Raw genomic sequence first — 13158 nt, 5'->3', positions numbered from 1 at the left:
TGTATTTATTGGGGTGCTTGGATGGCTCAGTGGTTGAGCATCTGCCTTCGCTCAGGTCGTGATCCCAGGGTCCTGGGATCAAGTCCCACATCAGACTCCCAGCAGGAAGCCTGTTTCTTTCTCTGCCTATGTCTCTGCCTTTCTCTGTGTCTTTCAGGAATAAATAAAATCTTTTATTTTAATTTTTTTAAGTAAAACTATTTATTTGCAGATAACATGATCATCTATGTAGAAAATCTGAAAGAATCTACATATAAAACTTCTAGAACTAATAAGTGATTATGGCAAGACTGCATGATACAAATACGTGGAAGTAAGCTGCTCTCTTATACATAAGCAGTGAAGAAATGGAATTTGAAATTAAAAACATATTACCATTTACATTAGCACCCCCCTCACACACAAAAAGGAATACTTGGGTATAAATCTCAGGACACCTGAGTGGCTCAGTGGTTGAGCATTTGCCTTTGGCTCAGGGCATAATCCCGGAGTCTTGGGATCGAGTCCCACATCGGGCTTCCTGCATGGAGCCTGCTTCTCCCTCTGCCTGTGTCTCTGCTCTTTCTCTCTCTCTCTCTCTCTCTCTCTCTGTCTCTCATGAATAAACAAATAAAATCTTTAAAATAAATAAATAAATCTAACAAGGTATGTACAAAACCTATATGAAGAAAACTACAAAATTCTGATGCAAGATATCAAAGAACTAAATTAGTGGAGAGATAGATACTCCATATTCATAAATAGGAAGAATCAATATTGTCAAAACATTAGTTCTTCCCAACTTGATCTATAGTTTCATCCCATCTCAATCAAAATCCCAGCAAGTCATCTCATGGATGTTGACAAAAGGATTCTAAAGTTTATATGGAGAAGCAAAAGACCTAGAATAGCCAACTCAATATTGAAGGAGAATAAATTTGGAGGACTGACACTCTGACTTCAAGGCTCACTATAAAACTACAGTAATCAAGACAGTGTGGTATCATTGAAAGAACAGACTAATAGATTAATGGAACAGAATAGAGAGCCCACAAATAGACCACATAAATATGGAGAGTCAACCGATCTTTGTCAAGGGAGCAAAGATAATATAGATCTTTAACAAATAGAACAAAAACAGTCTTTCAACAAATGGTACTGGAACAACCGGACATCCACATGTGTGCGTATGTGCACGCACACAATCTAGACACAGATCTTGCCACCCTTCACAAAAATTAACTCAGAGTAGATAATAGACCTAAGTGTAAAATACAAAACTACAGAAGTCCTAAAACACGGGACAAAACCGAGATGACTTTGGGAATGGTGATGACTTTTTAAATACAACACCAAAAGCACAATCCATGAAAGAAACCATTGATATGCTGGATAAAATTAAAAATCTACTCAGTGAGAGACAATGTTAAGAAAAAGAAGATAAGCCACAGACCGGAAATATTTGCAAGATACGTCTGATAAGGGACTCCTGAAACTAGACAATAAAAAAACAACCTGATTTAAAGACAGATAAAAGATGTGCAGACATCTCACCAAAGATAAGCAGGTGAAAAGATGTTCACCATCCTTTGTTATCAGGGAAATGCAAATTAACACAACAATGAGCTACCATTATACACCTATTAGAATGGCCAAAATCCAAAATACTGACAACATCAAGTGCTGTAGAGCAATAGAAACTTTCACTCGTTGTCAGGAATGCCAAATTGTACAACCTCTTTGGAAGACATTTTGGTGGTTTCTTACAAAACTAAACATATCCATACCAGGAAATTCATTCAAGAAGAAATCATGCTTCTTGGTATTTACCCAAAGGGGCTAAAAATTCATACTCACATAAAAACCTGTGCATGGATGGATATACTTGGTTTTATCCATAACTGACAAAACTTGGAAGCCACCAAGATATCCTTCAGTAGGTAAGTGGACAAAGTATGGAATGAATTAATATTCAACACCAAAAAAGAAGTGAGCTATCAAGCCATGAAAAGACATGGAGGAAACTTAAATGTGTATTACTAAGCGAAAGAAGACAATCTGAAAAAGCTACTTACTACAAGTGATGCTTGAACAACACAGGGATTGCAGTTGTTAAACATCCACATACAACTTTGATTCTGCTGCAAAAAGTTAATTACTAATGGCTTGTTGACAAGAAGCCTTAGTGATAACATAAACTATCAATACATATTATATACTGTATTATTATAGTAAACTAGAGAAAAGATGTTACTTTAAAAATCATAAGGATAAAAAAAAATCATAAGGAGGGGTGCCTGGCTGACTCAGAAGCACCAGGGATGCTTGACCTTAGGATCATGAGTTCCAGCCCCAGGTGGGATATAGATATTTCTTAAATAAATCTTTAAAAAAAGGAAAGAGAGGGGCACCCGGGTAGCTCAGCGGTTTAGTGCTGCCTTCAGCCCAGGGCGTGATCCTGGAGACCCAGGATTGAGTCCCACGTTGGGCTCCCTGCGTGGGGCCTGCTTCTCCCCCTGCCTGTGTCTCTGCCTCTCTCTCTGTGTGTCTCTCATAAACAAATAAAAAAAAAAAAAAATATATATATATATTTTTTTTTTTTTTAAAAAGGATAGAGGGGCTCCTGGGTGGCTCAGATGGTTGAGAGTCTGGCTTCAGCTCAGGTCACGATCCCGGAGTCCTGGGACCGAGCCCCACGTCGGGCTCCCTGCTCAGTGGGGAGTCTGCTTCTCCCTCTCCCTCTGCTCTCACGTTCTCTCTCGGTATCTCCGTGTCTCAAGTGAATAAATATTTTAAAAATTTAAAAAAATTAAAAAGAAAATCATGAAAAAATCCATTTACAGTACTGAAAAAAAAACAAAAAAACCCATGTATAAGTGGACCCCTACCGTTCAAACCTGCTATTTGAGTCAATTATATAGGACATCCTGCAAAAGGAAAAACGATGGAAACGGTAAAAAAGATGAGCCGTTGCTAGAGATGCGGCGAGAGAGAGGGATGGAGACAGCACAGCTTTTCAGGGCAGGGAAAGTCTTCCGCGTAGCCCAACCACCGCGCTGTGTACCCGTTACCCAGGTACCTGTTACCGTTACTACGTACCTGTTACTACGCCGCGTCTGTTAAAACCCATAGGAGGAGGTACACCACCACGAGGGAACCAGACTGCGAACCACGAACTCTGGGGGATGATGTTTCAATACGCGCTCCCTGGTGGTAACGAAGGCTCCCCTCCGGGGAAAGTACGTTGCCCCTGGGCGCGCGGGGAATACGGCTTACGGGGCGGGGGGCGGGGTATATGGGAACTCTGTACCTTCCTCCTACAACCTCTAGAAGAAAACACAGCAGAAACCCCTTGCGACCTGGCGTCTGCCGGAGTTCCAGGACCAAAAGCGGGAACCGCACAGGCCACCTGACCCACCGCACCGCCAGCCCGGCTCCTCGGGTTCCACCTGGGCGGGAGGCGCAGCCCTGGCCCCGCCCCGGAAGTCCTCGGGCCCCGCCCCCGGCCCCGCCCCCTCGCGTCCCGCGGCACCAGGCGGAGCGCGCGCCCGCCCGCCCCTCCACCCGGAAGAGCCGCCTGAGCGGCGAAGTTGAGGCGGCGCGCGGCTCGGCGTCCGTCGGGGGCGCGGGCCCGGCCGAGGAGCCGGCGCGGCGCCTAGTTCGCTCGGGCGCGAGGCGGCCCCGTCGGAGCCTGCGCGCCCCCGCGGCCCGCCCCGCCCCCCGCGGCCTCCGGGAGCCCCCCGCGCCAGGCCCGAGCCCTGGGCGCCCGTCGGCCTCGGGCGCGCCGTGTTCCCGGTGCCCGCCGACACTGCGTCTCCGCCAGTAAGTGACAGCCGCGGCCCCGAGTCGGCGTCCCCGCCGTTCCGTCCCTCCCGCAGCCGGTCCCCAGTGTCGCCCGCATCTGGGTAGTTCCCAAACTCCTCAACTCGGGGGTGGCTGGGGCGGCCGCGCTGCCCGTCAGGGCCCTGCCGGGGGCCGGCCGGCCGGGCGGGGGCCGCGTCCTCCGAGGACGAGCCGGCTCCGTCCGCCGAGCGCCCGCGGGGAGCCGGGCGGGCGGGCGGGCTGGCGGGAAGGCGGCGCGCGAGAGACGCGGGCCGCCGGCGAGGGGGCGGGCCTCGGGCCGCGGGGAGCGGCAGGGGGCGTGGCCCGGGGGCTGCGGCGGGCGCCGGGCTGGGGGCGCCTCGGGGCCCGGTGGGCGCCTCAGGTGGCCCAGAAGCCGCAGCCGCTCGCTCGTCCTCGCGGTTCCGCCTCGGACGCTCCACGAGTGAAAGGACGGGGAGCTTCAGAGCAGTTGTACGACCGTAGGGGGGCGTGTTCGTGGGGCGAGGAGCTGCGTAGAGGCAGTCGAGCACTTCTACACAGATTTTTGAAAGGGAATCGTTTTATTTTTTTTTAAAGCTTCCATTTCAGAAAACACCAGGCGAATTTAATCTGGCTTTAGCTTGAGCCACGAATTCTGCAGCCACCACCCCCTCCCCCTTTTCTGCCCTATGTGGAACTGTCTTTTAAGTTGCTAAACTTGGAACTCCCGAATTTAATATGCATTTATAGAACCTTCGAGAGTCTCTTGTAGCAGCAACTCTTGGGAGTCCGGTTAGGTTTTCTTTTTCTAATATTTAATTTATTTATTAGAGACACACAGAGAGAGGCAGAGGGAGAAGCAGGCTCCATGCAGGGAGCTGGACGTGAGACTCGATCCTGAGACTCCAGGATCACGCGCTGGGCCCAAGGCAGGCGCCAAACCGCTGAGCCACCCAGGGATTCCCCTGATTACTTATTTCTAAGTGGTTTTTCTGCTCTACGCTTGGCTGGATTTATGTTATCTAATCAGAACAATTTACTTATCAATGCAGTGGCCGCAATTTGCTCTCTCTCACTTCTCCCGGTATACACATACCGGTCTGTCAGGCTCACACTGGCATCCTGTAACTGTGAGACTTCTTGGTCTATGATACATACCCCCCTTTACTCCTTCCACATCTTCTCCAATAGTTGGTTCCCAGAAAAGGCAAAATATTGCTAATAAGTAGCCTTTGTAACATGTAGTTAGGATGCGGAAATGTGAACTTTGTCTTTTATCACCCGTTTGTTGAACTGAATACCAAACTGTTGGTTGAATGAAGTAAGTCAAATAAGTCAAAGTACGTTTGTCCTCCAGTTTCTGTTTCCAACCCAAATAAGAGTTTCTTAGATGATTGATTTCAGCAGTTTATTTGGAACTGCCCATTGCCACGTCTGGGATTGTCAGTCCACTTAAATTTAATCCTTCTCTCCTTTGTGCTCCTATTCATATTGCATTTTTACCACTGTTAGGGCACTGTTTCATTGCATCTGGCCCTTGGTTTTTCTCTGAGGCTATTAAGGATATTTTATTGTGCTTTTTATTTCCCAACATAGTACCCAGAACATGACTGATATCTGTCTGTGTACATGAAAGTAGAATGAAGCTCGGCCTTTTTAATCTGTAGGTGCAAATTTAAAAATACACACATATATATATTACTAGGGGAATGAGAGGAGAATACAATATAATATGTTTACTTTCAGGCAGCCCCCGGTGGCTTAGCACCGCCTTCCGCCCAGGGCATGGTCCTGGAGATCTAGGATCGAGTCCCACGTCGGGCTCCCTGCATGGAGCCTGTTTCTCCCTGAGTCTGTGTCTCTGCCTCTCTCTCTCTGTGTCTCTCATGAATAAATAAATTTTAAAAAATAATAAAAATAAAATAAAAAATGTTTACTTTCAATTCTAGTTATCATTTATTTCCTTTCCTTCAGTTTAATTATCTAGTTTATACTCTTTGACAGCTGTTTTTGCTAAGGCCAATAGGTTTCCTAGGTTACATAGAGAAAATGGGAAGCAAATTCACCTCAAAATGTAAATTTCAGAAGCAATTTGTTAGCTATTCAAGTCAGAACTGGCTATCCATGTATGTTCCATTTATGTAGCAGAAAACACATGAATATGTGTGATGAGCGAGAGTCAAAGAGAGAGGGGAAGATACGTTCTTTGGATAAAACCTAGAATCTGGACACATGCAAAGAAGTCTACTGGAAGAAACTTTAGCCAAAAGACTGCTGTTTAAGATTTTACACTTGAGAGCAAATGTGTATATAGAGTGTGGTTAAAGAAAAGAGAAGGGCCTTTTACATAACATATCATAGGGTTAATGAGGAAGTTTGGGGAAGAGATATGGAAAAGGCATTGGACCATGTGGATTTCTCTGATCAGTACCAACATAATTCTTTGGTTTGACTTCCCTTTCTTAAAAAATACATTTACTAAGTGATTATAACAAGTAATGCAGATCTAATTAAGAGTTCAATTCAGATAATATTTTCAGTTTATGGTGGGACCCCTAACAATTTACAGTCAGACTTTTTTTTTTAACTTGTGTCTGAGTCTGCTATATCAAAAGTATACGACCAATCTTTTTTGTTAATTTTTGTCTAAGTCTGCAATATCGGAGATATAATATGGTCTTTTTCTTTAGTCACCTAGATTCAAGATGAATAGTGATCAAGTCACACTGGTTGGTCAAGTGTTTGAGTCCTATGTTTCGGAATACCATAAGAATGATATTCTTCTAATCTTGAAGGAAAGAGATGAAGATGCTCATTACCCAGTTGTGGTTAATGCCATGACCCTTTTTGAGACCAACATGGAAATTGGGGAATATTTCAATGCATTCCCGAATGAAGTACTAACAGTGTTTGATAGTGCTCTGCGAAGATCAGCCTTGACAATTCTCCAGTCCCTTTCTCAGCCTGAGGGTGCCTCTATGAAGCAGAATCTTCATGCCCGGATATCAGGTGAATCACTTAAGGATTTTACTGCCACTTACTCTCCAGGAATGTTTGAAGAGATTCTAACACACTGAATTCAGAGCACTAAGAAATAATTGATATTTATACTTAAAAATATATCTACTATATAGTTGATGGTCACTTTTAGAGCAAAGTAATGGTTTTAAACTGTTTCCTCTGGACGTTTGGAAGGCTGGGATACTAGCCATTCCATCTGAGGGGAAAGAGAATGTAGGTGACAGTATGTTAATATGCACATATACACACATGGGTATGTGTGTATAAAATTGTAATTCAGAAGTTTTTGAACTAACAAAAAAATTGATACCACAAAGAACTTGAAAAGTGGTAGATTCTACCCTGTAATCTTCAAAACTATTTTAGGGAATTTATTATTTTTATATATCAAGTTTAGCATTATGCTGGCCACCTATTAGGCACTCAATTTTTGTTGAATGAATGACAGAGTAAGTACCTTAATTTTTAGATGCTCCAGTGGAGCAGTCAGCTTGTAGCAAAGCTCTATCTTTGAATTACTGCAGATTAAGTTGGAGAACACATGTATCATTTTGTTTAAAAATATAGTACATGTCAAAAAAATATATAGTACATTTCAGAAAGGTGGGGATTTGTAATCAACAAAAATGCTTTTTATGATTCCAAAAAGATGAATCAGTATAGTACAACTCTTTGGGGGACCAATTAAGATCCCTCAAAAGACCATACATTTGATTTCATTGAAAAAGTATTTTATCTAGAATAAAATTATGAATATTATAAATCTTTAAGCGACAGGACACTAGATCATCTCTTGGTAGGATCAAGAATAAATGTTTCCTTATAATAATGTTGCAAAAATGTTGTTAAAAGAGGGTTTAGTTAATGTTATTGAAATGGCACTTAGGGATGGTTTTAGGCTGTCCTTATCCTTATGTTTAGATATTTTTCAATGTTCAATTTAAATACCAAAATTTTGCCTGCCTAGGTGACCCTATTGGTTTTGGGTAAATTTAGCCTATTTTTCCCCCAATTCTTCTCTGAAAAAGTAAATTACAAATTATGTTACTACCATGGTATATTCATCCTACAAACATATTATGTCAAATATTTAACAATTGGTGTATGTATGCCCAAAGATACATGGCCTGTTGTATATTAAACTTAATCATGAAGGAGCTTAGTGGCAGCTTTTATGTTATATGATTTGTGCCTCACTCAGGATATGTGCTAGCAGAACAGGGAATGAATTCTAGCAGATTCACTGGAGATTTCAAGAAGAGAGGGTAAGGCAAGGATAGAGGTGTCCCAGGCAGAATGAACCAGGGATGGAAATAGTCTGGTTTTAGTTATATTGCACCTTCATCGTGGACTCCAGGCAAGGCATTCAATTATAAAAACATAGGTTGCCTCTGTGATTCAGGCTCCTTAGGAACCTAAGACATTTTCCAGTTGTCTTTCTACGATATACATTGCTCTTTGTTTTCTTGGATTTTTATTAGATTAAAGTTTACTTACCTTTTCCGTGGTTTTGATGAACGGTGTTCTAATACCCAGATAGCATCAAACTAAATGAGAAGGAAAAAATAGCATTCATGTGTTCTCAAACATTAATGGCAATCAGAATCAACTGTAAGGCTTGTTAAAACACTGACAGGCCCCACCCACAAGAGATTCTAATTGTGAAGGTCTGGCATGGGGCCCAATAATTTGCATTTCTAACAGCTCCCAGGTGATGCTGATGCTGCTGTTCCAGGAACTACATGCTGAAAACCAGGGGCCTAAAATCATTGATAAGGACATATCACTAGCATAGATATGGACAGATCACAGACTATTTCCAAAATTTCTTTTTGTTCTTGATCATTGAATGAATCAGGGAATGGTAAAGGTTTTTGTGTTCACTAATGGTGGCTTAGCACCTGATGTCCGCCACACTCCACTACCACCACCCCTTCACTGGTATAGTTGAAGAACATACTTAGTAACATAGATAGTAAGACAGAAAGATTAACATACACTGACATTTCCATCAAAACATTGTCTCTTAGTATCTTTTTAGTATTAAAATTTTGATTGTTATATGGTCCATTTTGCTAACATTTTGTTGCCTTTATCTTTATATTTTGTTTATCTAAAAATCATAATGTTCTGAAATGAAAAGAATCTGATGACCCAGAAATATACTCACCTTTATTATCTTTTTCTTAAAATAATACAGTTACTTTACAAAATAATCACTTACCTAAAAAAAAACAAAAACAAAAACAAAATAATCACTTAATCTGTCATATGTTAGACACATTTGCTCAAAAAAAAAAAAAAAAAAAAAAGCAAATTTCTCCTAACAGGCACTATGTACATGATTCAGTAAAATGTAAATTGCTCTTTTGTTTCCAGTGCAAGAACATTAAAAGTGATATATTGCCCTGTATTGTAAAAGTAGAGAGGATAATTGGAAGCAGATTTTCTTAGAAAATTTGGTTGTAATCTTTACATAGTTTTTCCTTCAGAGACATTGTAATTGTGTTAGACGTAGGACCGTTGCTGGGGGTGAGCAGCAAGGAGTTCATTCATCCTGGCTACACTTCTAGAATAACACAGAAAGGGTTGGTGAGCATATGTGAGACCCTTGGAACTGAGTCCTACCTTCCTCCACCTCCCACCTGCCTTCTTCGCAAGTGTGTAATATCTCTCTAGCACATCTCCTTATGTTGACTGAAATAAAACCAGTTTGTGTAGACTTGTCATGACCCAGCTTGCATCGGCCAGGGTTATCATTTGCAAGGAATGGATGGGTGTCTCTGGAACCTTCGTTTTTACTCTGGCAGTAGATTTCTCTAGACATAAAAGGCATTATTTATACAATGGCATATTCATTTGACCATTTTGCTTGCTTACTCCATTTGTTTTGTTGTGGGTGCTAGCCTGGGCTTGGGGAAATTTTCTTGTAGAAAGGAAAACTCGAATGTACTTTCCTGGCTGAGTGAACTGGAGAGAGTTTGCCAGACCAAGTAAAGTGCCTAAGGAAAGGTACGGAGGTGTAAAGTCCCTCTCTGCACAGAAAAACCAAGCATTTTGTTCTGGACTGGGAAATTTGAGGCCACATTTGCTAAAGGTGAGGCTAGAGAGAGAGGAAAGCCCATTCCCCTGTCTCATTTATTCATTAATTTTCTCCTTATGGTAAAGTACTTATTAAAGCACTGAGCTAGGCAGAGAGAGGCATAAAAAGGATCTCAAGAAGGGAGTCTCCTACCCACATGTCAAGGGTTCAAGGAACAATGCAAAGCAATATGTGATTAAGGCCTTAAATGAGCAGTACAGTCAGTAGGTGATTATGAAAGTCACTGTCATGCTAAAGCATTTGGAGGAAGCCTTGTAGAATGTGAGCTAAGACCAGGGATATGAATAGAGATATGAGAGATTAGGGCATTACTATTAAATTAGGGGAAGGGAGGAAGATTTAGTAACTGTTTCCACAATGTAAGTTTCTTCTGTTCTTGGAGTCATGCAAGCCAATAGAACTATGGGACTGAGTATTTAAATAAGTTCTTCAGGGTTTTTTGTTGAGAAGGTTATGGACCCTCTCCAGAAAGTACAGGTATGTGTATATACATAACCTTGTACCTGAATTTCAAGAGATTTAGAGCTTTCCTAAAGCTCAGCCATGTCCCATAATTAAAACCTTGATTTAGATGAGACATTACCCCGCATCCTAAGGTCAGTTAGGATGGAGTAAGTGACCAAGGTAGGGAGGTGGGTAAACTATGTGCTCTAAAGTCAGTCACCAATCAGGCCAAACCCCTAGGGGAGCATGGACTCTATGGGGCGGTGGTAGGTTAGACTGTGAATCCTTTTGGCAATTCTATCGGAATTTTCTCTTTCAGGTTTCTCCCATTTTGTAGAAGGAGAAAGATCTCTTTCAACCCTCAGTCCCCCTTCATTCACTGTTCTTTTCATAAGTAAATGTTCTGACAGAGTATATCCAGTCTTCATGATAATCTCCTATTCATCCTTTCACGTCCACCATACTGAAACCACCCTTGCCATCATCACTAGTGACAGCCTCATGGCCAAACTGAGGGTCACTTTTCAGTATTTCACTTCATTTCCCTGCTGAGTTTGATACTATTGACTCCTCCCACCTTATAAAATTCCAGCGTTGGCCCCACAGACAGCACTCTCTTGCTCTTTCCTCCCTTTCTGGCTGTGGCTTCTCTCCCTCTTAGGCGCCTCTTCCTTTACTTGACCTGTAGGTGGTAGGTAGGTCCTTAGGATTCAGATGTGGTCACATTCTCCTGGATCCTGCACTCTCATAGGGTGGTCTCTATCCCAAACCTGAGCTTCAGCTGCCACCTATGTAGAAACAAATGCCGACTCTATTTTTTTCCTTAATTTTAGCCAGAATCTGTCTCTTAAGCTCTGTATCCAAATATCACCATTCTTATCAAATGTCTCATACTAAATCTCTTCTTGCAAACTCAGTGATTGAAAAGTGTAATGATTTTACTCTCTGTGCCCCACTCCAACCGAAAGTGGTATTTCCTTTTTCTTTCAATAGGTATTTACTGATTGATTACTATGTAGCTTGCAGAATTTCTTGTTAATAGAACCAGAGAACTGAGAGTCACTCTAAATTTCACCCTCCTCTTCATCCCTTATCTCTAATTGATCTCGAAGCTAACACAGTATCCTTAATCTCTCATATCTATCCCCCCACTTTCTAGCCTTGCCTTTCATCTTTCTCTCAAGTATCTTCTAAAGCATGGTGCTTAGTCTAATAAGAGTGGTGAATAAAATCTACCTCAATCCTGATTCTCTGGAATTTATTTCTAGTGTGGAAGCATAATAAATTGCAGTAAGTGGGGGATACCTGGGGGGCTCAGTTGAGCATCTGCCTTCCGCTCAGGTCATGATCCCAGGGTCCTGGGGTCAGTCTCCCCCATTGAGCTCCTTGCTTAGCAGGGAGCCTCCTCTCCCTCTGCCGCTGCCTGCTGATGTTCCCCTGCTTATGCTTTCTCTCTGTTGAATAAATAAATATAATCTTTAAAAATAATAAATTGCAGTAAGTGGTATGAAGGAGAGGAACAGTTGTGTTAAAGCACATAAAAGAGAAAATTTAACCTGAAGTGGGTTAAGAAAAGATTTTATTAAGAAAATTATATTGAAGCTGATCTTTTAGGGAGGAAAAATGATAGTAATCATGTATTAAGAACTAATGTTTAGTGTTTGCTATAGGTAAGGTGCTATTCTAAGAAACTTTACATATATGAATTATTTTAATCCTATGACCTATGAGGTAGGTTTTATGGTTTTTGCCATTTTATAGAAGGAAAATATGAGAAGTTATAAGTTAGCCAAGGTCACATAGCTAGTAAGTAATAGAGCTGTGACTCAAAGCTGGCTTTAGACTCTATCTTCTTAACCTCTATATTGTTTCTTTGTGTGGACATTTTTGAGGAGCAGGTCGGGAGGAGAGTGTTGAGGCAAAGGAGACAACTATATGTAAGTGAGTGAGTGATTAGAGTAGTTGGTATGAGAGGAAGGCCCTGTAGTCCAGTACAGAATTGGTGCCTTATTCTTAGATCTGTAGGCAGCAATGAAAGGATTATATGCAGAGGAGGTTTGAAGTTAGGCCTTTGTTACTTCTTTCTGGATTACTACAGAAGCAATGAAGGTAGGGGATTTTATTTTTCTATTCTAAAGTACTATGTACAATGAGATAATACCAAGTTAAAAATCGCTTTCTAGGAAAAAACTGCAATAAAATTACACTTACGACTGTTTTCAATGCAAAATTTATAAGCCAGAGATAGCGAACATCTATCTAAACAACTATGTGAGTTTTCATCAGTTACATAGGATTTCATCATATTAAATATCCAAAGACTGCTAAATTAACACTAGGCAGTCTATAGTTTTTATCTGCAGTTATGCAAGCCATCAGAGTAACGCAACACTTTCTACAACCTGGTTCTTGTGATTTTAGTTTTTCTTAAGTTCTAATATATTAATAATATAATTTAAACTGAACAATCACTTTGCATCTGAAACAGAACTAAAATGAGAGGAGTAGAAATTGGATGCAAAAATGATATTTTTTAGGGGCCTAGGAAGAGAGAATGGATACTGAAAAAAACCTAGACAGTTGTTAAAATAAGTTTTCTTAATCCTTTTTTTTTCCTATTCTTTTTACTTTGCTCATTTTTCTTAGGAGTACTTGTTGGTAGATTTTGTCTTTCTTCATGAAGGAATTTGGAGTAATAATCTTATTTCCCATTTGAATAATGCTATTTTTCCATCCTCTCTATACTTACATTAGAGAACACTTAGTGACTTTTTTTGCAAGTGCAAAAATAAAATTGTTTCAAAAAGTAT

At 41.4% G+C, this 13158-nt stretch overlaps 1 protein-coding gene and 1 long non-coding RNA gene across 15 annotated transcripts in view; one reads left to right on the top strand and one right to left on the bottom strand.

Moving 5' to 3' along the window:
* Nucleotides 1–3455, bottom strand: part of LOC144315941 (uncharacterized) — a 66650-nt gene extending 63195 nt beyond the window's left edge. Inside the window, exon 1 of the long non-coding RNA XR_013381676.1 lies at nucleotides 3079–3455. This is a non-coding gene — a long non-coding RNA (uncharacterized LOC144315941). The remainder of the gene's footprint in view (nucleotides 1–3078) is intronic.
* The window catches only part of MCM9 (minichromosome maintenance 9 homologous recombination repair factor), a 133371-nt gene continuing 123338 nt past the window's right edge, over nucleotides 3126–13158 (top strand). For 3 of the 14 annotated variants that reach the window (XR_013381598.1, XM_077901108.1, XM_077901109.1), the window contains exons 1-2: nucleotides 3132–3218; nucleotides 6471–6789. Coding sequence is in view for 10 of the 14 variants with exons in the window: in XM_077901108.1 (XP_077757234.1) it covers nucleotides 3165–3218; nucleotides 6471–6789 (373 nt within the window). In the remaining 4 variants the exon portion in view is untranslated. Of the gene's footprint in view, nucleotides 3219–3672; nucleotides 3802–6470; nucleotides 6790–13158 lie in introns of those variants that run through there. The other 11 variants (XR_013381628.1, XR_013381627.1, XM_077901128.1 and 8 more) reach the window with 8 other exon arrangements.

This window comes from Canis aureus, chromosome 1 (genome assembly GCF_053574225.1).
Source record: "Canis aureus isolate CA01 chromosome 1, VMU_Caureus_v.1.0, whole genome shotgun sequence".
NCBI lineage: Eukaryota > Metazoa > Chordata > Mammalia > Carnivora > Canidae > Canis > Canis aureus.
This window is presented reverse-complemented; position numbering and strand designations above follow the sequence as displayed.